The 26,494-nt window shown below is 40.3% G+C and overlaps 1 protein-coding gene across 1 annotated transcript in view; it reads left to right on the top strand.

Moving 5' to 3' along the window:
• Positions 1-26,494, top strand: part of pmfbp1 (polyamine modulated factor 1 binding protein 1) — a 649,032-nt gene that overhangs the window by 457,803 nt on the left and 164,735 nt on the right. The window contains exons 17-20 of the mRNA XM_073070291.1: positions 1,929-2,075; positions 3,690-3,857; positions 14,099-14,182; positions 22,472-22,639. Of these exons, the coding sequence (XP_072926392.1) occupies positions 1,929-2,075; positions 3,690-3,857; positions 14,099-14,182; positions 22,472-22,639 (567 nt within the window). The remainder of the gene's footprint in view (positions 1-1,928; positions 2,076-3,689; positions 3,858-14,098; positions 14,183-22,471; positions 22,640-26,494) is intronic.

The raw sequence follows: 26,494 nt of genomic DNA, 5'->3' as shown, positions 1-26,494 counted from the left end.
AACACCCAATCCAGCACATCCAATCCCCTAATGGGCTCAACAACAAGCTGTTCTAAAAAGCCATCCCTTAGACATTCTATAAATTCTCTCCCTTGAGGTCCAGTACTGGCCTGGTTTTCCCAATCCACTTTCAGGTTAAAATCCCAAACGATTACCATGACATTGACCTTCTGACACAGCTTTTCTATCTCCTGCTGTATTTGTAATCCACATCTCGGCTGCTGTTTGGAGGCCTGTATACAACTGCCATTAGGGTCCTTTTACCCTTGCCATTTCTTAACTCAATCCATAGAGACTCTACACCTTCCGATCCTATGTCAGCCCTTTATAATGATTTAATATTATTTCTTATACAGAGGGCTACACCACCCCCTCTGCCTACTAACCTAGCTTTCTGATACGCCATATATCCTTGGACGTTCAGCTCCCAATGGCAGCCATCCTTTAGCCAAGTTTCATAGATGGCCTCAACATCATACTTGCCATTCTGTAGCTGAGTTTCAAAATTGTCTGTTCTATTTCTTATGCTGTGTGCATTCAAATATAACACTTTCAGTCCAGTAGCTAGTGATTCTTGTATCTAGTATTCCAAGATCTAGTGATTCTTGAAAGATCATTACTAATGCCTCCACAGTTTCTTCAGCCACCTCTTTCAGAGCCCTGGGGTGTACACCATCTGGTCCAGGTGACTTATCTGCCTTTAGGCCTTTCAATTTCCCAAGAACCTCCTCCCTAGTAATGGCAACTTCACACATTTCTGCCCCTGACATTTTTGAAATTCCCACCATGCTGCTAGTGTCTCCCACAGTGAAGACTAATGAAAAATACCTATTAAGTTTGTCTGCCATTTCCTTGTCCCCCATTACTACCTCTCCAGCATCATTTTACAGTGGTCCAATATCCACTATATCCACTCTCACCTCTCTTACACTCTGTATATCTGAAGAAACTTTTGGTATGCTCTTTCATATTATTGGTTAGCTTACTTTTGTGTTCTATCTTTCCCTTCCTAATGACATTTTTGGTTGCCTTTGTTGATTTTTAAAAGCTTCCCAATCCTCTAACTTCCCATTAATTTTTGATGTATTACATACCCTCTGTTTGGCTTTTATTTTGGCTTTGACTTCCTTTGTTAGCCATGGTTGTGTCATCTTGCCTTCTTCCTCTTTGGGCTGTCTCTATGCTGCACCTTCCAAATTGCTTTCAGACATTCCAGCCATTGCTGATCTACATCATCCTTGCCAGTGTCCTATTCCAATCAATTTTGGCCAGCTCCTCTCTCCGGCCTCTGTAACTTCCTTTACACTCTAGTACTGATATATCTGACTTTAGCTTCTCCTTACTACTGTCTGGGTGTCTCTATGGAACTCTCATCAAGGTCATTTTACTCTTGCAGTTCCTTAGCTCTACCCACAACAAATCAACACCTTCCATCCTTATGTCACCTCTTTCTTTAGATTTGATTTAATTTTTTACCAAATGAGCTATGCCACCCCTTTGCCTACCTGCCTGTTCTTTCGATACATTGTGTATCCTTGGACATTAAGCTCCCAGCTATAATCTTCTTTTAGCTAGGATTCAGTGATGCCCAAAACATCATACATGCCAATCTATTACTGTGCTACAAATTTATCTACGTTATTCCATATAACTCCCCACATTCAAATATAACACCTGCTGTCTAGTATTCACCCTTTTTGATTTTGTCCGCCTTTTACATTGCAACTCATCCTGGTGAATACAATTTTGCTCCTTGGCAGGCATCTCACACTGTCATTCTGGTTCCCAACTCTCTTCCAAATTAGCTTAAACCCTCCAGAACAGCTCTAGCAAACTTCATATGTATCTGATTTCTTTAGTGTTTTGCTTATTAAAAAATACAGTCCATTAACAAAATAATTTGTCATAAATTTTCTCTTATTCAAAAGGTTTTTCAGTTCGAATTGCAGATGGAACATCTAAGGCAACAGCTTAAAGCAGCAGAGATGGAGAGAGATGACAGCATTAAGGCAATGCAGAACTTAGAGAGACAGCTGCAAGATTATAGATCTCTCCATCTTGAATCCACAAAAGAGGTGCCTTTTTTATTCTGAGCTATATTTGATTAAGCTTGTATCATGTTCTTTTCCTGTAACATGTTTATCCATCACCCATGTGAGGGGAGGTATGGTCCCATTACAGCACACTAAAATACGAAACAAGTCACTGAGATATTGAATAGAATTAAGAGAAATTATCTTTTGTTGTCCTGAAAATTCTGATACTTGGAAGCTGGGAAAATCAAACTTAACTTGGTAAAAGAAAAAGCCAGAAAAGATTTTCCATTAATTTATTGTTTTAAGTTTAGCCACTCTAAGAACTTCCAGACATACATTCAGAAATCAATGGGAGAAGATAGGTAGCGGTAGTCAATTTCAGGAATAATATTCAGAAGATCTGAATACACTGCTTCAAGAATTTCATTAACCTCATGGGTGTGGAGAAATTCAGTGAATATATCATCAAATGCCATCTTCTACCAACTCAATACATCACACTCTCTCATGCACCTGGCTGACATTAGCCCTGGTAAGATGGTTTTTGATCAAATTTCAGAATAATTCACCCAGAGGAAAATGGCTCTAATGCATTTTGACTAAGAACTGTAACACAAATAAAAATGTATCTTAAAGTGACACTGCACAGAAATTTCATGGCAATTATGTGCAAAGCCACAGACTCTGATATTCTGTGATATCTCATAATTCTGATACTTGAGATACAATATATGAAAATTGATTGCAAGATGACTGGGGAGGAATTGGGTAGATATTTGGAGGGGCCATCATGAGTGAGATTGAAAATATTATGGGGAGAATTGGCAAGGTGAAAGGGTGTGTGCATGGGAGAAAAAATGTGGGATATTGGGGTGATGATCAGTAAGGTGGGTAAATGTTAAAGAAGAAAATTAGGACCAGAGGGCAATTGAGTAGGGAGGGATTACTAACTGTGTTTAATGACGGAAATTAACCAAAACCAACTGATGTCTTGACTTTTCTGTAGGATCAGACCCTTTTTCAGCGTTCAGGGCCCAAGCCATTTATTTATGCATAGTCAAATGAATGTTGTACACTATTTGATATCATTGCACATTCCCAACAGCCTTAAACAATCAGGTTTTTGAGACCGAATTTGTGACCTATCCCACTACAATGTTGTGCTGTGCAGTAACATTTCTAAGCTGATTGGGCCTGTGTGTGTCCTCTTGTAAAATGTGAATCTGCTTCCTTCCATCCAATTACTTTCCCAATAATCCATACAACAGTAGTTAACTATACATTTTCCGGCACTCTATAGTTTTCTCTTAATGTCATTTTGCATTCTAAATTATGTCTGAACATAATCTAGAACAATCATTCATAGAGTCCTCTTGTAACAGGGCAAAAGAAAAATGTGATCTTACTAGGAGGAAACCACTTGAAGTCTTATGAATTCCACTGGTTGCGTCAGACTAAGTATATTAAGAAATAAACATGATCTTTTTTATTAGTAGCAGTCCAATGTATTTTAACTATAAGGATGATAAGTATGCCTTACTGTTTAATACTTACATTAGGTTTTTCAGTTTATTTATACACAATTATTTTCATGTCCTTGAGCCTTGCTGGTTGTGTGAATATCATATAGATTGATGATGATCTCTTTTGTAGGTGCATCAATGTGAAGATACAATTCGACAGTTGAATGCAGAACTCTTATCTATCCACAATACCCAGGATTCAGTTGAGAAGAGATCAGCACAGAAAGATGAGCTGATATACCAACTGCAAAATGAAATTCAGACTCTACATAGTGAAATCTTGGAGCTTCAAAGCAAGGTACTGTATATCCAGTTTGCTGTGCTTGTGCAATATTTTATTTAAACAAGTAATAGTGTGTATGTATATACACTAGTGGCTACTGTGTTAGGTAGAACCTCGTGTGGTCTTCTGCTGCTGTAGCCCACCAACTTCAAGGTTCAACATTTTGCACATTCATAAATGCCCTTCTGGACACCACTGTTGTAATGTGTGGTTATTGAGATACTGTCGCCTTCCTGTCAGCTTGAATGAGTCTGGCCATTCTCCCAAACATCTCTCATTAACAAGGCATTTTCACCCACAGAACTGTCACTCACTGGATGTTTTTTTGTTGTTCATACCATTCTCTGAGGACTATGTGTGAAAATCCCAGAAGGTCAACAGTTTCTGAGATACTCAAGCCACCCTGTCTGGCACCAACAATCATTCCAAGGTTAAAGTCACTTAGAACACACTTCTTCCCCATTCTGATGTTTGATCTCGACTACAGCTGAACCTCTTGACCTGGTCTGCTTCTTTTTGCATAGAGTTGCTGCCACATGATTGGCTCATTAGATATTTCCATTAACGAGCAGGTGTACACATGTGTCAAATAAAGTGGCCACTGAATGTATTTGCTAATTCAAGCTGCAATAATTTTTCTTCACATTTTGTTTGTTACATTTTTTTAAATGGAGTATTCAGGCATGAAAAGCTGCTCACCAAAGATTGTATGAACAATCACAAACAAGAGAAAATCTGCAGATGCTGGAAATCCAAGCAACATGCACAAGATACTGGAGGAACTCAGCAGGCCAGGCAGCATCTGTGGAAAAAAGTACAGTCGTCGTTTCAGGCTGAGACCCTTTGACAGTATTTCAGACCCTTCACCCAGTTCAGCCAGTTAATAGTTAATTTAGAAATTATAACTGTCCAGGTTCTTGTAAGAAATGGCAACAGTTCTACATGAAACTGTTGGTATTCCCCTGCATAAAGATTAGGAGATTAGTGATTGATGAATGTTGAAATCACAATCTTTCTGAGAGATATTCTGCCTGTCTCAGTCGTAGCCAGGACTAGGCCTTGTATCGCAATGTCACCTGTTTACAGCCGCCCAGGGGAGAGGCATCGGATTCGGTGCACTCCACTGGAGGGGGTGTGGCATGGAGTCGGTGTTTGCCCAGCAGAAGACAAGCTGTATTGTGTTCTAATGCAGGCTGCTGCGACATTTATGGACACAGGGTCTTGGACTATATACTTCCTGTTTGATTATATTTTACTGATATCTTAAATGTGCTATGTGTGTCTTGTGCCGTGTGTGACTGTTGGTACTGTTGTTTTGTGCTTTGGCCACGGAATAATGCTGTTTTGTTTTGCTGTATTTAAGGGTATTCATGTATGGTTGAATGACAATTAAACTTGAACAACCATGACTGATCAAAAAAATTGTTAAGGAAACAGCAATGAAGAATCCTCGAAGGACCTTCATTGCTGCCCTAAAGTCCAGCAGTGTAATGGGCAGCAAGCACTTGAACGTTTCCTTGGGTTTCCCAATAGTGACATTGGGAATTTCCTCATTTATATGGACACCATCTTACGCCCAACATAACTTCAGCAAATCCCTTCATTTTAATGGAGAGGAATGGTTGTGAGGAGAGATAAGTTAAAAATAATTCATCCTTTTTAGAATTAATTAAGAAAACGTAAACCTTTTTAACAAATAACCATCAATCATTTTTGCTTTGGAATCTTTCAAAATACTTTAAAAACATTCCCAAAGTACATATGTCTTTGACTATTATGACAATTGACAAGCTTTTCCATATGGCTTATCTGATAATCAAACCTTTATCTTGGGAGGACCTACTAGAAAGCAATTTATAACCAGGAGTTCTGCATTAGTTCAGTGTGGATCTAGCAGTTAAAACAGCAGTGAGAACAGCATTTTGTCAATTTCATAAAGTTCCCGGCCATCGTGATTATAATATTTAAAGAATTTTAATTTTTCTGTTCCTCCAAGTATATCTGTATTGTTTCAAGGTAGGAGAAGGTGATTCACCTGAACATCTGACTGCCATGTTTGCAGACTGTGACAGGTTATTTCCAATTGTTGGGTTTGAGCTAATTTAGATTGACTTGCGTACTATTTCTTTCTTTTTACAAAAGCAATTCCCTATCCAATCCTTTCCAATTCTCTATATTTGAAGAATATAGCAGCAGTATAATAATAAGACAAATTTCCAGTGGGTTGACGGTGAAGAATGTACCACGGCTAATGAAGTTGTCTGCATCAAAAATTAGGCTTTCTTTGTTTGCAATTGAGAATAAAGATTGAGCAATTTGCTTCCTCAAATTAAAATATGACTATTAAATAAGAACCCTGTAATGAAGAGCATTCGATTTTTATAAAAATCTGAATATATTTAATACTGCATTAATGCTGGGACAGTACTGTTCATTGTTGGAGTACATTGGCCCATGATGGTAAATGAACAAACATATTCATTAAGAAAATAAAGCTGAGTCTGTTTGGAGGCAAGGAGTCAAAATGCTACCTGCCGAATGAAGTCTGAATCATGTTAAGCCTACAAGAGTCTCATTAATCTAATATTCAAAATAGCAGCTCCACATAATTCACAGTTTGATAGAACGGGTTTTCTTACTGAAAGAACAGACCCACTGAAAGATTTCAACATTTCCCTATTGGCTAAGTATTCTGCACAACTCAAGTGCCTTCATAGTTCAAATGATTTGAACCGGACAAGTGGCAAGAGCCAGCAAATGTATTGGATTGCTGTGTCCTGATAATAAATAGTTGGTGGACATTAACTTCTAGTAATCACATTTAAAGTCATGTAGTTCTCTGAGGCTTGATGCTTGCAGCCCCATGTATTTAATGCTTCTGAGAGATCCAAGTAAAGATAATTTAAGAATAAAACTGAATAGTTGGGTTAAACGCTGGTTCATTGAATTTGATTGACTAAAACTTATTTTATACTTAGTACAATGTAGGCTTAGTTGGATGCATTTAAAATCATAAAAGCCAAGAATTTGTTTTATATTAATTTTTGGGCTGTAATTGAATATATATTTTTGCAATGTGAAACATGATAATAACCATTTCTCAGTTGATGCCCTTACTCCAAAAATTTGACCAGGATCTTTTCCAACATGAGTCACGATGTTTGATGGGACTATCCAAATCATCCAAAGTGGTAGAGGCAGGTTCAATTTTGTCATTTAAAAAAAAAATTGGATAGGTATATAAGCAACACACACAAAATGCTGGTGGAACACAGCAGGCTAGGCAGCATCTATAGGGAGAAGCACTGTCAACATTTCGGGCCGAGACCCTTCATCAGGACTAACTGAAAGGAAAGATACTAAGAGATTTGAAAGTAGTAGGGGGATGGGGAAATGCAAAATGATAGGAGAAGACCGGAGGGGGTGGGATGAAGCTAAGAGCTGGAAAGGTGATTGGCAAAAGGGATACAGAGCTGGAGAAGGGAAAGGAACATGGGACGGGAGGCCTAGGGAGAAAGAAGGGGGGAGGGGATCACCAGAGGGAGATGGAGAACAGGCAGAGTGATGGGCGGAGAGAGAGAAAAAAACAAACAACTAAATATGTCAGGGATGGGGTAAGAAGGGGAGGAGGGGCATTAACAGAAGTTAGAGAAGTCAATGTTCATGCCATCAGGTTGGAGGCTACCCAGCCGGTATATAAGGTGTTGTTCCTCCAACCCGAGTGTGGCTTCATCTTGACAGTAGAGGAGGCCATGGATAGACATATCAGAATGGGAATGGGACGTGGAATTAAAATGTGTGGCCACTGGGAGATCCTGCTTTCTTTGGCGGACAGAGCGTAGGTGTTCAGCGAAATGGTCTCCCAGTCTGCGTCGGGTCTCACCAATATATAAAAGGCCACACCGGGAGCACCGGACGCAGTATACCACATCAGCCGACTCACAGGTGAAGTGTCGCCTCACCTGGAAGGACTGTCTGGGGCCCTGAATGGTGGTGAGGGAGGAAGTGTAAGGGCAGGTGTAGCACTTGTTCCGTTTACAAGGATAAGTGCCAGGAGGGAGATCAGTGGGAAGGGATGGGGGGGACGAATGGACAAGGAGGTCGCGTAGGGAGCGATCCCTGCGGAGAGCAGAAAGTGGGGGGGATGGAAAGATGTGCTTGGTAGTGGGATCCCGTTGGAGGTGGCGGAAGTTACGGAGAATTATACATTGGACCTGGAGGCTGGTGGGGTGGTAGGTGAGGACAAGGGAAACCCTATCCCGAATGGGGTGGCGGGCGGATGGGATGAGGGCAGATATGCAGGAAATGGGAGAGATGCGTTTGAGAGCAGAGTTGATGGTGGAAGAAGGGAAGCCCCTTTGTTTAAAAAAGGAAGACATCTCCTTCGTCCTGGAATGAAAAGCCTCATCCTGAGAGCAGATGCAGCGGAGACGGAGGAATTGCGAGAAGGGGATAGCATTTTTGCAAGAGACAGGGTGGGAAGAGCAATAGTCCAGGTAGCTGTGAGAGTCTGTAGGCTTATAGTAGATATCAGTAGATAAGCCGTATCCAGACATGGAGACAGAAAGATCAAGAAAGGGGAGGGAGGTGTTGGAAATGGACAAGGTAAATTTGAGGGCAGGGTGAAAATTGGAGGCAAAGTTAATGAAGTCAACGAGCTCAACATGTATGCAGGAGGCAGCGCCAATGCAGTCGTCGATGTAGCGAAGGAAAAGAGAGGGATGGATAGGTATATGGACAGGAAAGGAATGGAGGTTTATAGGCTGAGTGCAGGTAGGTGGGACTAGGTGAGAGTAGATAGATAGATAGATAGATAGATACTTTATTCATCCCCATGGGGAAATTCAACTTTTTTCCAATGTCCCATACACTTGTTGTAGCAAAACTAATTACATACAATACTTAACTCAGTAAAAAATATGATATGCATCTAAATCACTATCTCAAAAAGCATTAATAATAGCTTTTAAAAAGTTCTTAAGTCCTGGCGGTAGAATTGTAAAGCCTAATGGCATTGGGGAGTATTGACCTCTTCATCCTGTCTGAGGAGCATTGTATCGATAGTAACCTGTCGCTGAAACTGCTTCTCTGTCTCTGGATGGTGCTATGTAGAGGATGTTCAGAGTTATCCATAATTGACCGTAGCCTACTCAGCGCCCTTCGCTCAGCTACCAATGTTAAACTCTCCAGTACTTTGCCCACGACAGAGCCCGCCTTCCTTACCAGCTTATTAAGACGTGAGGCGTCCCTCTTCTTAATGCTTCCTCCCCAACACGCCACCACAAAGAAGAGGGCGCTCTCCACAACTGACCTATAGAACATCTTCAGCATCTCACTACAGACATTGAATGACGCCAACCTTCTTAGGAAGTTCAGCACGGACTAGAAGGGCTGAGATGGCCTTTTCTGTGCTGTAATTGTTATATGGTTATATATTAAAAACCTCTTAGCCACAATGTTAAACAGCCTGATCCCCAGAATGTCTTCATCTCCAGATTCTGATCCTTGATATCCTCCAGTTTACCAATCTCTGTGACTGGCCGCTACAGAAATTTCTTGCAGAAGACTGAGGGCAGTGTGCCTTTTAAGGTGCACATACAACACATTTTTGAACTGAAGCAATTAATAGAGTTTGCTTTTGTGCAGTCTGCTCTTTAAGTTGCACTCAAGAAAATAAACTTGTGTGCTTTTAATGCAGTGAATTTGAGTTAATTGAGCTATTGATTAATTGGGGCAACCAGCTTATCTGGGACAATTCTGAAGGAACAAAAATTAATTGAGAAAATAACCAGGATTTCCTTTGTTTATTTGGGACACAACACCACTTAACTGGGACAGAAGACTGTTGCCAAACAGTTTTTAACTAGCGTCAGTCACATGCTCTTGCTATGGCCGTTGGACATTATACTTTGTTTAGAGTGAGCAGTTTTTAAATAACATGAGCTGTGTGTGATTGAGTTAAAAAAAGCAATGATTTTTGTCACTGACAGTTGGCGAGAAATAAGCAGTAAGACAATTCAGAACTATTTTTCTCACTGTGGTTTCAAGCATTCAGGGTTGGAGATGCCAGAAATGGTCAGGGAGTGAAAATGAAATGATTTTACTGCTTCAACAAGTTAGGACCTATGAAGAATTTGAAGGCATCAGCAATCATCTTGAATGACACAATGAAAATGAAGATCTTGACGATGCAATTATTGAAAGTATTGTATGAAGGCAGTCCATTAACTGCTCTAAGTGCCTGCATTGATTTTGTTCATTTACAATCAAAAGAACACAGCAGCGTACACTGGAGGAATTTCTCCATCAATAACTATTTGGAACTAATACACAGATTTATAGAACTGTAGTAGTATTGATAGTGTTCTAATTGTTCTGTATTTTATTTAAATACATAATTTTTTACTCAAAAATGTCTTTTTTATACCTTTTTAACTATTTCCATGAAACCAGCTAATTAGAGCAGCTGGTCCCAATATCTCCCAATTAACCGCAAACCACTGTGTTTGATAATATCTGACTGTTTGCTGCCTGGAAAGTCCAATTTATAAATTCACCCTTTGTTGGTACTGCAAATGTGCATTAGCAGCAGAATATTGTACATTGTATCTGAAATGTACTTCCATTGAAGTCATATACATCCATTACTACCTTGTGGATTAATACAAGATGCAAAGATGAGTCTCTTTCCTTAATTTTTAGTCCAAAGTGGCATTAGAATGGAATTGTAAAGTACATGGCAAAAAAGGCTTATATAGTTTGACAAAACAAAAAAAATGTTGAAAGCACTCGGTATAAAAGGAGCAAACCAGGAGTCATCTGCCCCAGGACTCAACTCCTTTTTTTACGTCAGATCCACCAAGCCCTCAATTCCCCGATTTTTCAAAAATTTATCTGCCTCCCCTGTAAGTGCTTCCAGTGTTTTTGCCTTTGCAACCTTTGGGGTCAAGAATTCCAAAGATTAATTCCTGTATACTTACCCACTTCTGAAATGTTAGTGAGGCAGTTAGAAAGGGAGACTACATAGAAAGGGACATAAAAGTAGTGAAGTACAGGCCTCTGTCCAGCAAGGCCCAGCTATGTTAACGGATTGAGAGCCTATATCATCAATATATGATCTGCAACATATATGGCTGGCTCTGACACGGAGAGAAATCATTAGTTACCATAAGTTATAGAATTCAGTATTGAGTACAGACAGCTACAATGTTCCTGGACAAACGATATGACACTGATTCTCAAGTTTACAATAATCTCATTATTTCAGTGCAGATGGTCACAGACAGGTAGGTCAAAATGTGAACGGGGTGGAGAATTGAAATGGTAGTCAACAGGGAGCTCTGAGTCACCCCTGAATGCAAACACTCAGTAAAGCTGTCACCCAATCTGCATTTGGCTTCTCATAGAATACAGAGACTGGAGCACAAGTTCCTTTTACTGAAAATCAACTCCTATTCTAATCTATTCATTGCTTTTATTAAATTACACTATTATCATTTATGTTTTCAAATGGATATTTTTAATGTTTCCCATAGAATAATGTTCAAAGTCAATAAGTAATATTCTGCAAAACCATGTAGTTATATTCTTACCTTATTAAATTTATGCTTATTTATATCTTTACCATGGTAATTATTACAAATTTAAATTTTACCTGGGCATTTGATTTCCTGAGGAGATGCTGAGCCTTTCTGAATACACAATAATCAAAATACTTGAAGTGATTAAAAAATAACAAGATTTGCCCAGTGTGTTTGATGGTGGCCTTTAAGTGTTGATCAAGATTGATCTGCTAGTAGAGTACAATAGCAATATCATATTCGGAAAAAATAATGATAATTTTTCTTTTGCCTTTTTGATATCTGTGCCATTTTATAAATGCATTTGCAATTGGGTTCCATCTGTAGAAATATACAGCAGGTTTGGGTTATTCTAACATTGCCTGAGTCAGCAGATTTAATGGTAATAGAGCTGATCAGCAAACCACTTTGTAGGTGACTTGAGTTTTCAGTGACTCAGGTTCTGGTGGGGTTTCTCTTGCACAGCAGGACCCCTGAGCCTCGGACATGGTTACGTTATGAGGTGAAATACTACTGATCCAGAGACAATTCCTACTGATTGCGTGACTGCTAAATATACTGACTTAAAACCTGCACAGCTGTCAGGTCACAGAGCAGTCAGTACGTTATCTGCTGAGTCCATGGCATGCACATGAGGCTTTTCACAAAAGATTCAACTCAAAAACTTTTTTCTACAGCTGGTTTTGGCTGATGGGGCAGGGGCAGCAAGCGATGTCCTTTAGAGCAACAGATGCAATCTTGGGGTTGGCCGCTGCCTGTTTGAGCCGGGTTCTGCGCAGGTGTGGTGAACTAGATATACCTGTCTGACTGCTCCTGTGGCTCCTCCCACAGACCCTGCTGACTGCTCCTGTGGCTCCTCCCACAGACCCCTGTATAAAGGCGACTGTGGGCTGCTGCTCTCCCTCATTTTCCCCAGGATGTAGTGCTGTTTATTCTTCCAGTCAATAAAAGCCGATATCTCGCTTCATAAGTCTCAGCGTGAGTTATTGATGGTGCATCAGCAGGTTATCTGTGAGCAGCATAAACTTAAGGAACTTCCAAAGCCACCACTTTCACTGGCTCTTCCAAAGTAAATATTGAACATTACAATTCTGAAGATAAACAAGCACGAAGTCCAATTGACCTTCCTTCCATATTAATATTAATAAATCCATTGGATCTGCCCCCTTCTGCATGATCCATCTGTCTGGGACTAGTAGTTTGGACCAATACAACTATGAGGTAGACTTCTGAGTTAAAAGCCAAGTCAGATTAAAGCTGTGTAATAAGTAAAAGTATTCCATTGACCAAACCTTTGAGTTGAGAAGTAAAAGATGTTGGTCCCCCACATACACAACCTCTCAGTCACCGTCAAATCAGAGTATCAGTTTGTTTTCTCTGCACTGCCCTAACTGTTTAAATAGCTACATAAAACAAAATGAATAGAATGTAAACACGAGGAAATCTGCAGATGCTGGAAATTCAAACAATACACACAAAATGCTGGTGGAACACTGCAGGCCAGGCAGCATCTATAAGGAGAAGCACTGCCGACGTTTCGGGCCGAGACCCTTTGTCAGGACTAACTGAAAGGAAAGATAGTAAGAGATTTGAAAGTAGTGGGGGGAGGGGAAAATGCAAAATGATAGGAGAAGACCGGAGGGGGTGGGATGAAGCTAAGAGATGGAATGATGATTGGCGAAAGTGATACAGAGCTGGAGAAGGGAAAGGATCATGGGACGGGAGACCTCGGGAGAAAGAAAGGGGGGTGACCACCAGAGGGAGATGGAGAACAGGCAGAGTGATGGGCAGAGAGAGAGAAAAAAACAAACAACTAAATATGTCAGGATGGGGTAAGAAGGGGAGGAGGGGCATTAACGGAAGTTAGAGAAGTCAATGTTCATGCCATCAGGTTGGAGGCTACCCAGCCGGTATATAAGGTCTTGTTCCTCCATCCTGAGTTTGGATTCATTTTGACAGTAGAGTAGGCCATGGATAGACATATCAGAATGGGAATGGGACGTGGAATTAAAATGTGTGGCCACTGGGAGATCCTGCTTTCTCTGGCGGACCGAGCGTAGGTGTTCAGCGAAACAGTCTCCCAGTCTGCGTCAGGTCTCACCTTCTCCAGCTCTGTATCACTTTCGCCAATCACCTTTCCAGCTCTTAGCTTCATCCCACCCCCTCCGGTCTTCTCCTATCATTTCGCATTTCCCCTCCCCCCACTACTTTCAAATCTTTTACTATCTTTCCTTTCAGTTAGTCCTGACGAAGGGTCTCGACCCAAAATGTCAACAGTGCTTCTCCCTATCGATGCTGCCTGGCCTGCTGTGTTCCACCAGCATTTTGTGTGTGTGTTGTTTGAACAGAATGTGTAAGCAGAGTGAACATTATTACCTAACTGTTGTCCACCCAGGCAATTTTAAGTGAAACAGAAGCTTGGCAATATAGCTGAACTATCCACTGTGAGAAAAGATTGTAGTAGCTGATATGAAACTTGACTTAAAGGGAACTATATTTTTATTTAGACACTACAATTAGAAAATCATGCAAGTCATAGAGAAAAGATCTTAATTGGTCTTCAACTTTTGTTTTTTTCTAATTATTTGGGCTGTTTGTCAGCATGGTTAGATGCAACTAAAATTGGAGAAATTTCTTTTGCTATAAAATTAAACTATTTCCATGAATGTTTTGCAGGTTTCAAACAGAGAAGAGAAGCTGTCCACCTTGCAGAGCAGCAGAGAGAATTTGCAACATCAATATAGCAGTTGCTATTCTGAGGTGAATGTTCTGGAATTGCCTTTCATACTCATTGAGTTATTAAATTCAGCAAGATCAATGTCGAATCTTTCCCAGTTTTGGAACCTATTGTTGACATTAATCAGAACCAATCATTGATAAATAATAGGGCTTTCCTTCAATGTGAATGCATGTACTACAGATTTGGTTTGGATCACACATATTATTTCAAGCTGTGTCAGGAGAAAGTGACCACAACTCCCTGACTTTTAGCATAGCCCTGACTAGAGGAAGGAGCAGATGGTATGGGAAAGTATCTTATTGGATGAGGACAAATTACTGTACAATGCTACGAGGCAGGAACTTGGGAGTGTAATTTGCAAACTTAGAGAAATGTATAACCAAAATGTGGAAGCTGTTTAGGGAGCACTTGCATGGGTTATAGATAGGTTTGTCCCACTGAGGCAGGGAAAGGATAGTAGGGCAAAGGAACCAAAGTTGACAAGAGAAATACCACATCTAGTCAAGAGGAAGAAGGGAACATACGTAAGGATTAGACAGAGCTCCTGAGAGGTATAATCTAGTGAGGAAGTGGCTTACGAAGGGACAGGAAAGCTAGAATGGGGCATAAGAAGGTTTTGATGAGTAGGATTAAGGAATTCCCAAGATGTCCTACACATGTGCAAAGACAGGAGGATGACTAGAGTGACAGTAGGAGTCTGAGGAGGTAGGGGAGGTCCAGTGAGGGGACCTTGACTAATGAGAGTCAGGCTAATATGCTGAAACATGTTCAAGTTAAGAAAGAGGATGTGTTGAAACTTTTGAAAAACGTTAGGATAGATTAGTCCCTGAGAGAGAACAGAATATACAAAAAACAAGGGAAGAGATTGAGACAGAATTTACAAGCAAAGTCTGATTTGGGATAGTCAGCATGGCTTTTTGAGGGGCAGGTCATGCCTCACGAGCCTAACGAGCCTAGGAAATGACAAAACAAATTGATGAAGGTAGAGTGGTGCATGTATGTGGATTATAGTAAGGCATTTGACAAGTTCCCCATGGCAGGCACATTCAGAAAGTCAGGAGATATAGGATCCATGGAAACTTGACTGCATGGATTTGGATTGGCTTGTCCAAAGGAGGAAGAGGATGTCAGTAGATGGGGTGTATTCTGCCTGGAGGTCTGTGACTAGTGAATTTCCTGATGGTGTTTTTTTTTATAAATGACTTAGGTGTGGAAGTGGGTTAGCAGATAACGTGAAGGCTGGTGATGTTGTAGCTAGTTTGTCATAGGTTAGAACAGGTCGTAGACAGGATGCTGAGATGGGCTGAGAAGTGGCAGATGAAATTTAATCCAGAAAGTATGAAATGATACACATTGGAGGGTCGAAGATTTTTAAAAGTGTAGTGGAACAGAGGGATCTTAGGGTCCACATCCATAAATCCTTCAAAGCAGCACACAAGTTGATAGGGTGGTTGAAAAGAAGGGCATGTTGTATGTTAGCCTTCATTAGAGGGGGAATTGATTCAAGAGCCACAAGTCAATGTTATAGCTCAATACAGCTGGGATGGTGGTTAATCTCCACAGATAATTAAAACACATTTTGAATAGCATGGCAGAGGGGGGGTCCACTGGCTCAATTCATAATAGTGATAGCTTTTAAGAGATGTAAGAACATGAGGGAAATACTAGTACCAAATTACATCTAGCCCCAAAATGTGGGGGGAGAAACAGTAAGGCATGCAAAAACTTATAATATCAAAAATCATACACAACAGAACTCCAGGAAAGTGGGCTCCAGGGAGTGCAGAGGATAACCTGTGAACAGAAAAAGTTAGTATATGAAATTCAGTGTAAACATTGCCACATCATATACATAGGGGAGACCAGCAACAGCCTAAGAGTCAGAGTCACAGAGTCAATGATATTGCAAGGAAAGACCAGAACAGACCTATCTGCAGACAATAATAGCAGCATGGGATCCAGTGTTTGGAGATCTTGGGCCTGGAAACTAGCATGAACTGGTCAAACCTTCAAAGAAACAGAGGAAAAGAAAATAGATTGAAACATTACAAACCTACTCCCCAAAACAGTCTAAACTAAGCCTAATAATTGACCCAAATAAACAAACCTGATCGTCATATAAGCCTAACTTTAGGCCTAAAAAAAATAAACCTACTCCCAAAATGGCCTAAACTAAAATTAAGAACTAGGCCTCAAAATAAAACCAACTCCTTGAATAGAAATAGTCTAAATTAAGCCTAATAACTAGGCCTAAAAATACTGTTTATGTCTATAAAATTAGAGCATTGAGAATAGGGTGACACATTCACTGTTAGTTTAATCCAGCCTGGGGACTCAAACACAACAAGATACAAAAGAGATCACCAAAAACTACACAAAGCGGAAGATATCTCTTCTTTGAACTCACATAAAGCCCTGTACATTACCCCATTACAGATCCCCCAAATGCAGAACAGCTCAAAAGGCACCCCACCCCATCCTGCACGTAGACATACAGCAAGATGGTGTTCCAGAACAACCACTCCCAAGCAGGCCAGGCAATATCCTCCCTGCCAGGACCCTCCTCCCTCTCCCTGCCAGGGCCCCCTTCTATCCCCATAAGGGTCCCCCTCTTTCCCTACCAGGACCCCCTTTATCTCCCTGCCAGGACCCCTCTCTCTCCCTGCCAGGCTCCCCTCTCTCTCCCTGCCAGGGCCCCCTCTGTCTCCCACCAGTGCCCCCTTTCTCTCCCCTTCTCTCTGCACTGTGTTCAGTTCTTTATAGGAGGGATGGGAAACTTTAGCAATGGTGTAGAGGAGATTTATCAAGACGTGGCCTGTATTAGTGAGCATGCCTAACAAGAAAAGCTAGGGCTTTTCTCTTTAGAGTGACAAGGGGATGAGAGGTGGCTTGATAGAAGTGTATAAAATAATAATAGGCATAGATGGGGTGGTCATCCAGTGCCTTTTTCCCAGGATGGCAATGGCTAATACAAGAGGATATAATTCAAAGGCAAATGGAGGGAAGGATGGGGGGGGATGTCAGAGGTAGGTTTTTTACACAGTGGTAAAGCATGTGGAATACACTGCCAGGTTTGGTGGTAGAGGCAGAAACATTAAGGACATTTAAGAGACTCTTGGATAAGTACATGAATGAAAGAAACATGGATGGCTAGGTGAGTGTTATCAGTAAAGAGAAGTATTAAGAATTGCAGCAGGATCTTGATGGATTGGCTGAGGAGCAGAGAATGGAATAATTCAGTTAAGTGCAAAGTGTTTCATTTTGGAAGGGCAAATCAAGGTAGGAACTTTATTTTGAACAGAAGAGCCCTGGTGCTGTTGTAGATCTGAGAGACCTTGGAGTACAGCCTTGTACAGTATTGTGTTCAGTTTTGCTCATCCTATTATAGGAAGGATGTAATTAAGCTGGAAAGAGTGCAAAGAAGAATTACAAAGGTCTTGCCAGGACTCAAGAGTCTTGAGTTACAGGGAGAGATTGGACAGATTAGGTCTTTATTCTTGGAGCACAGGAGGCTGAGGAGTGAACTCACAGAATATATAAAATCATGTGAGTTATAGCTAGCAAAAGCAGTCATTTTACCAGAGTTGGGGAATTGAAAACTAGAGGACAATGTTTTAAGATTAGATGTGAAAATGTCTAATAAGAACCTGAATGGCAACTCCTTTTACACAGCAGATGGCAGATATATTCAACCTGCTATCAGAGAAAGTGGTTGAGGCAGTTACATTACATACACTTAGTAAGCATATGGACAGGTATATGGAGTTTAGAGGGAAATGGGTCAAGAGCTAGGAAATGGCATTAGGTTAAATGTACGTTTTACCAAAAGGTCTTTTTTCCAACTTTAGGACATTTTTTACATTTAGTCATCATCCAAGGTTAGAATGGTTATTTCCTACCAAAGCATGAAAGTTTTCCCATTTGCTTACAAAAATTATGAAATGTAAGAGAAATTGTCAGACTTGCAGTACAAACTTATGACTGCGCCTTTTGTCATTTGGCATGATGCCTACCCTCAAGTAGAAAGAAAATACTGTTGCAATTATAACTGCTTGTTAAAATCTACATTCTTATGACTCTTCTGTCTGTCCTGTGCCTAGGATACAGGTATGTTAACTGGCATGAAAAATACAACTGAATTTGTATGAGCTACAGTATATACAACAAACTGTTGATATATGAGATGGCATAAATGCAGATAAGATATGTGAAAATGTTTATAAACAGTTTGAACTTTGTTTTCAATGAACATAAAGATCAATGGAGTATAAAATACAAGGTAAATTTATTATCAGAGTACAAGTTTGTCACCATATACAACCCTAAGATTCATTTTCTTGTGGGTAAACACAATAAATATAAGAAACACAATAGAATCAATGAAAAACCACACCCAACAGGATGAACAAACAACCAATATGCAAAAGACAACAAACTGCAAATGCAAAGAGAAAGGAAAACCATAATAATGATAATAATTAAGCAATAAATATCAAGAACATGAGAAGAAGATTCCTTGAAACAGAGTCCAAAGTTTGTGGGAACAGTTCAATGATGGGGTGAGTGAAGTTACCCCCTCTGGTTCAAGAACCTAATGGTTAGGAGGTAATAACTGTTCCTGAGCCTGGTAGTGTGGGTCCTGAGGTCCTTTGCCTGCTTTTTGATGGCAGCAGCGAGAAGAAAGTATGACCTGGATGATGTGGGCCCTTAAAAACAGATGCTCCTTTCCTACAACAGTGCTCCATGTAGATGTACTCAATTGTGGGGAGGCCTTCACCCGAGATGGGCTTTGTTGTATGCACTACATTTTTCTGTTCAAGGGCAATGGTGTTTCCGTACCAGTCTGGGATGCAATCAGTCAATATACTCTCCACCACGCATCTACAGAAGCTTGTCAAAGTTTTAGAAGATATGCCAAATCTTCACAAACTTCGAAAAAAGTAGAGGGGTGCCATGCTTTCTTCTTAATGGCACTTAAATACTAGACAGATACTGGACAGATGCTGTGAAATGATAAAGCTGAGAAATTTAAGGTTGCTGACCTTCTCCATCTCTGATCCCCCAATGAGGACTGACTCACGGACCTCCAGTTTCCCCCTCCTGGTCAATAATCAGTTCCTTTGTCTTGTTGACATTGAGTTAGAGGTTGTTGTTAAGGCACCACCCAGCCAATCTCCATCCTATATGCTGATTAATTTATTTTGATTCAGCCTGCAACAGTGGTGTCATCAGCAAACTTGAATCTGGCATTGGAGCTGTGCTTAGCCTCACGGTCATAAGTGTGAAGTGAGAACAGCCAGAGGCTAAGCACAAAGCCTTGTAGTGTACCTGGGCTGATAGAGATTGTGGAGATGTTATTGCCAATCTGAACCGACAGAGATCTGGAAGTGAGGAAACTGAGGATCCAGTTGCATAAGGAGGTATTGAGACCAAGGAACTGAAGCTTATTGATTACCGGTAGTTTTCAGGGGATGATAGTATTGCATGCCGAGCTATAGTGAATGAAGAGCATTCTGATGTAGTATGCATCTTTGCTGAACAGATGTTCCAGGGTTGAGAAAAGGACCAACAAAATAACTTCTGCTGTTGACCTGTTGTGATGGTAGGCAAATTGGAGCAGATCCCAGTCGCTTCTCATACAGGAGCTGATATGTTTCATTGCCAACCTCTCAAAGCACTTGATCATAGTGGATGTAAGTGCTGCTGGACGATAATCATTGAGGCAGCTTACCACGTTTTTCTTAGGCACCGGTGTAATTCAAGCCTGCTAGAAGCAACTGGGTACCCCAGACTGCTGAAGCGAGAGACTTAAGATATCAGTGAACACACCCGCCAGTTGATCAGCACAGGTCTTTAGTACTCATAAAGGTACCCCATCTAGGCTGGATGCTTTCCGTGGGTTCACCCTCCTGAAGGACGATCTCACGTTGGCCTCAAAGTCTGAAATCATAGCATCATCGGGCTGCTGGGAGTTTCTGATAGTTCCTCCATGCTTTGATGGCAAAGCCAGTATAAAAGACATTGATTCAGCTCATCTGGTAGTGAAACCTTGTCGTCACCTATGTCACTCGGTTTCACTTTATAGGACATGAGAGTATTCAATTTCTGCCACAGCTGTCGAGCATCCTTCGCTGATTCAGGATTGGTCTGGAATTGTCACCTAACTTGAATTAGGCACCTAATTCAAACCTGAACTGTTTATCTTGCATGGGTTCAGTTACTTTTGGGGCTTTGCAGCACAATAGTCCAGCTGTTAAAATAATACCAACAACCAGGGATCAATTCTGTAATTGTCTGTAAGAAGTTTGCAGGTTCTCCCTGTGACAACGTAGGTTTTCTCCGGGTGTTCCGCTTTCCTCCCAAATTCCAAAGACATACGGATTAGATTAATTGATCAGGTGTGTAACTGGGTGGTGTGGGCTCATTGGGCCCGACCTACTTCCATACTGAATTTCTAAATAAGGTAAAATCAATGAGTGACAGACTTGAGTGGAACACCAACTCAGAGGCTGTGTACAAGAAGGGTCAAAGTTGCCTCTACTTTCTGAGAAGACTGAGATCCTTTGGAGTGTGCAGGCCTCTCCTTTACATGTTCTACCAGTCTGTTGTTGCCAGTGCAATCTTCTATATGATGCTGTGCTGGGGCAATGGCATCAACATGGGTGATGCCAATAGGCTCAATATACCAATTAGAAAGGCCAACTCTGCTGTGGGAGTCAAACTGAAGACTGTGGAAGAACAAAGGACCCTACAGAAAATCCTGGCAATTCTGGACAATGTTTCTCACCCTCTGCATGCCTCCTTGGCTGAACAGAGGAGCACTTTTAGTAATAGACTAAGATAACTGCACTGCTCCAAAAAGGGCTATATGAGCTCATTCTTACCCTCAGCCATAGGCTCTATAATGAGTCAACCTATAGCCAGGGAAGTGTTGACCCCCCCCCCCCCCATTACATTGTTTGAGGTAACTTACTTTTTATACTTTCTTACTTCTAATATTTGTATATCTGTGCACTTGTAATGCTACTGTGACACTGTAATTACCTTTGGGATCAATAAAGTATCTATCCATCTGAAAATAATGTTATCTCAACTGCTAAATTATGTTAATATTGTGATATTCAGGGATGATGTTAAAAGTACTTTCATTATAAAATTAGTAAACAAACCTTTATGGAGATATTGCATGTTTAAAGTATTCCTTTGAAATTTCAGCATCAGATAAAGACAACAAAAATGTTCATCAAACCTTATTATATTGTCAGCATTGGATTAAATGAAGAGCTAATTTAGTAATCACTTCTTTACGCCAAAATATGGAGAACATAATTTGTCATAACTGAAGAGGAAAAGAGCTGGCAGTTAATTTTATTGCACATAAACAAGAATGATTTATCATGACAATAGTTAGTTCATCAGCTCAATTGTTTACCAATAGAAAGAAAATAAAATAGAATTACATAGATGGTGATACATCATAATAAATTTCTTACAATCTCATGAGGTGATGATGCCTCTGTAAGTGGGGTACTGAAAGAGCACTGAGAATTACCACAGAAAGGGCCCTCCATAGTCTGTATGTGAGAGAGGCTGTTAGTTAAATAAGACATTCAGGTTTTTCTAAATGTTTTTTTCCCTTTGTAGCTTTGAAATTTTGAGCATTGCAAAGATTTTATAAACCCATATGTTGACAGCAGGTTACAGGCTCCGTTAGTGAGTATATATTGAACGCAGATCTGTTTCAGTAATGCTAGATACAAAATTTAATTAGGTTTGTTTGAAACATAGTAAGTATACTCCTTTGTTTCTTCAGCCCTAGTGATACACACCACTGTTAGCAGCCACAACTAATAAACAGATTCAGGGTTAGGAATCCCGTGATGTAAAATGAACCTCCTTGTTAGTGCAATCACTTTACAGTGACCACCATCACCAATCAGGGTTCAATTCACACCACTCTCTGTAAAGAGTTTGTCTGTTTTCCCCATAATCGTGCTGGTTTCCTCTGGGTGCTCTGGTTTCCTTCCACGTTCCATAGACGTATGGGTGAGGGTTAGTGAGTTGTGTGCATGCTATATGGTGACACTTGCGAGCTGCCCCTACCCTCGCTGATTTGATCTGAGGCAAACAACGCATTGTATGTTCTGATATTTTGACATACATGTGATGAATAAAGCTAAAGTTAATCTTTATAAATTGCAGAGTTGAGTTGTTGCTATAGTAACTGTTATATTTGCATTTACATGATAATTGGAATACGTGTTATGATTTATAATATGACATATAAAAAGAGTATTTATTGTTTGCAGCTGTTGCTCAAAAAAGATAACCTGGAAAAGGTGAAGAAAGAGCTTGAAGCTGCAACTGAAGAATCAATCCAACGTGCACTTCAGCTGTCTAACTTTACCTTGGAGAAGCAGAAGCTAGACATGGATTTGACTGTATTACATGAGAAAAACAAAGCATCTGAACAAGAGGTATCATAATTCCTCCCCTACCCCCACCTTCTAACTCTGACTCCTCATCTTTTTTCTCTCCAGTCCCAGTGAAGGGTCCCTGCACAAAACGTCAATTGTACTCTTTTCCATAAATGCTGCCTGGCCTGCTGAGTTCCTCCAGCATTTTGTATCATAATTTTGTTTTTTGTTAAATAATCTATGAGTGACATTGTTACACTTAGTGCTCCCATGTTTCTGAGGAAAGATAGAGACAAAAACAATGGAAGAGCCCTGCAACTCGTGTTCATGGCGTTCTGCCATGCAGTAGGTTCTATTTCATTGCTAGTAAAATGGACATTCTGGCTCACCAGTAGTGGGTCATTACTGTCTCTAGTTATTAGGAACTGGTGGTGGAAAGAAAGGAAAAACCTACAGACAGGCAGAAAATAGAATATAATGATCAGAACTAAGGAGAGGCCATGATCATCACTGGATTAGAACAGTGATGAGAGAGAGAGAGAAAGGCCAATATATGCAGCAAGGAGAGACAGCTGCTACAGTCAGCCTTGACCAAGAAAGAGCCTTTAATCCAGGCAGAAGAGATACTGTGATCAGGCCAGAGAAGGAAACATTTCTGTTTTATTAAGCCATCAAGGGGTACAGAGAAAAGCACTTACTTTGTGAACCATACAACCGGGAACTTCTTTACCACCAGATTTACTGACCCTTACAAGTTCGGTGCAGCAGCTGTTCACTTTAATTTATGTTTCCAATAGCATGGTGGAAGTGATGTTAATTAAGTATCCTGCCATTCCATAAGACAGTTTGCTGCACTGATATCTGCAAGTCATAAACGTGACAGTGAATTTCCTAAAGTTGAGTTTCCTGTATTTAAGATACTAAACCCCATTTTCTTTACTCCTGTTGTAGAGGTTAAGATTAAAATTAGGAGAGTGCACTGCAGCGTAGTGGTTAGCACAATGCTTTACAGTACAGGTGACCCAGGTACAATTCCCATAAGGAGTTTGTACAATCTCCCCGGTGATCGCATGGGTTTCCTCCAGGTGTTCTGGCTTCCCACCACAGTCCAAAGACATATCAGTTGTAGGTTAATAGGTCATTACAAATCATCCTGTGATTAGGCTAGGAATAAATCAAGGGAATTGCTGACTGACGTGACTCAAAGGGCTGGAATGGCTTATTTCATGCTGTATCTCAATAATTTTTTTTAATTGTTCTTAAAAACATATAAAATACAGTGGACTTTGGTTAATTGTGCCATTGGTTAATTGGGACAGCTACTTATTTGTGACAACGTTTAAGCAACAAAAACTAATTGAGACAGGATTCCCTTTGTTTAATTGGGACAGGAGACAGTTGCCAAACAATTTCTAACTAACATCAGTTATGTGCAGTTGCTTGGCCATTTGGCGCTACACCATGCTTAAAGGAAACAGTTTTTAAATAGCATTAGTTGTCTGTGTTTGCGTTTAGAAGCAATGATTTTTGTCACTGATAGTGGGCGAGGAGTAAGCAGTAAAACAATTCAGAACCATTTTGCTCACTGCAGTTTCAAGCATTCAGGCTTGGAGATGCCAGAAATGGCCAGGAGGGAAAATGAAATCATTTCACTGTTTCAACAAGTTAGGAACTACGGAAAATTTGAAGGTATTTGCAATCATCTTGAAGGTTACAATTAAAATGAAGATTTTGAAGATGCAATTATCAAATGCATTATATGAAGGCAGTCCATTATCTATAGTAAGTGTCTGCGACAATTTTGTTCATTTACAGTCAATCAAAAGAACATGGCAGCATACACTGGATGAATTCCTCTGTTGAGAACTATTCAGAACCAATACACAATTTTATAGTACTGTAGTAGTATTGGTAATTTTTTTAATTTGTTCTGTATTTTATTTAAAAGCATACTTCATTACTCAGTTAAATGGCATTTGTCTTTTTTATGCCTTTTTAACAATTTTCATAAAACTTCAGCGAATTGGGGCAGCCGCTTCAATGAATTAGTGTTCCAGTTAACCAGAATCAACTGTACAGTACTTTGCACTTGCCTTTCATCTTATAATTCCCTTACTTTCTTGCTTCTTTTGGAATTACACAGGGCCACAAATTTTTCAAAAGTGTTTCTTCCTCAGAAGTTTTTTTTAGTTTATGATAGACCACTTGAAACTGAACACAAATATAATTTCAGACAAATTTTATTATGTAGTAATTTGGAGAAACAAGAAATTAACTTTTGTTTAATATAATGCTTTTAATTGCATAATGGTGCTGACACTTTGCAATCAATCAACTAAGCTAAAACTGCTTTGTTGATGGTTTTCATTTGCCCTCAGTGTCTGAAGCTTTTCACTTAAGTGTCCAACAATAATCAGCCAGTATTGATGGATTCCAATTGCCCTGATACCATTTCTCCATGACTGCAATGTCCTGGTAAAACCTTTCACCATCCTCATCACTGACAGTGCCAAGATTTGCAGGGAAGAAGACTTAATGGGAATGCAGAAAATGAATCTTTAGTGACAAAATTCAAGGTAAAATTTATTATCAAAGTACATACATGTCACCACATACAACCCTGAGATTCTTTTTTCTGCGGGCATACTTGGGAAATCTTTAGAACAGTAACTGTAAAATGTAAACACCAGGAACTGTTAACAGTAAACAAACTATTCAAATGCAGAAATAAATAAATAGCAATAAATAATGAGCATGAAATAACAATATAACAGAATCCTTAAATGAGTCCTTAAATTAGTGTAGCTGTTCCACTTTGTTCAAGAATATGATGGTTGAGGGGTAGTAACTGTTCTTGAACCTGGTGGTGCGAGTCCTGAGGGACATGTACCTTCTACCTGATGGCAGCAGTGAGAAAAGAGCACGGCCTGGGTGGTGAGGATCTTTGATGATGGATGCTGCTTTCCTACAGCAACGTTTCAGGTAGATGTGCCCAATGGTTGGAATGGTTTTACCTATGATGTACTAGGCTGAATCCACTACCTTTTGTAGGATTTTCCACTCAGAGGCATTGGTGTTCCCGTACCAGGCCATAATGCAGCCACTCAGCACACTTTCCACCACACAACTATAGAAGTTTGCAAAGGTTTTCGATAACATACCAAACCTCCGCAGACTCCTGAGGAAGCAGAGATGCTGTCATGCTTTCTTTTCAATATTATTTATATGAAGGGTCCAGGACAGGTCTTCTAAGATAGTAGGAAATTAAAGTTACTGACCCTCTCCACCTCTGATCCTCCAATGCTTACTGGCTCATGGACCTCTGCTTTCCCTCTCTTGAAGTCTACAATAAGTTCCTTGGTTTTATTGACATTGAGTGAGAAGTTGTTGTTATTACACCACTCAGCCAAGTTTACAATCTCCCTCCTGTCTGCTGACTCATCACCCACAACGGTGGTGTCATCAGCAAACTGCATATGGGTGTTGGAGCTGTACTTAGCCACACAGTCATGGGTGGAAAGCGAGTAGAGCAGAGGGCTAAGTACACATATCCGTGATACTCCTATGCTGATGAAGATTGTGGAGGAGATGTTTTTGCCAATTCGAACTGACTGGGGTCTACAAGTGAGCAAGTCCAGGATTCAATAGCACATGGGGGTATTGAGGCCCAAGTCTTGGAGTTTTCTGATCAGTTTTGAGAGATGACAGTGTTAAATGCCAAGCTGTATCAATAAAGAGTATCCTGATATATGAATCTTCATGATGCACTTCATTGTTTTGTATGCTTGAAGCATGTTGTCAACCAGCTGCACATAGTTTGGTGCTCTGTAGGTGCCAAGAAATTTTTCAACAACATCCCTGAATGCCTTCCATTCAATTTTCTGAGGTCCCACTATAAGTTCTTCAAATTGCCTG

The sequence above is a fragment of the Hemitrygon akajei genome, chromosome 17, assembly GCF_048418815.1.
Source record: "Hemitrygon akajei chromosome 17, sHemAka1.3, whole genome shotgun sequence".
In the NCBI taxonomy this organism is placed as follows: Eukaryota; Metazoa; Chordata; class Chondrichthyes; order Myliobatiformes; family Dasyatidae; genus Hemitrygon; species Hemitrygon akajei.
The sequence above is the reverse complement of the archived record's forward strand: the minus strand, read 5'-3'. Positions and strand labels throughout refer to the sequence as shown.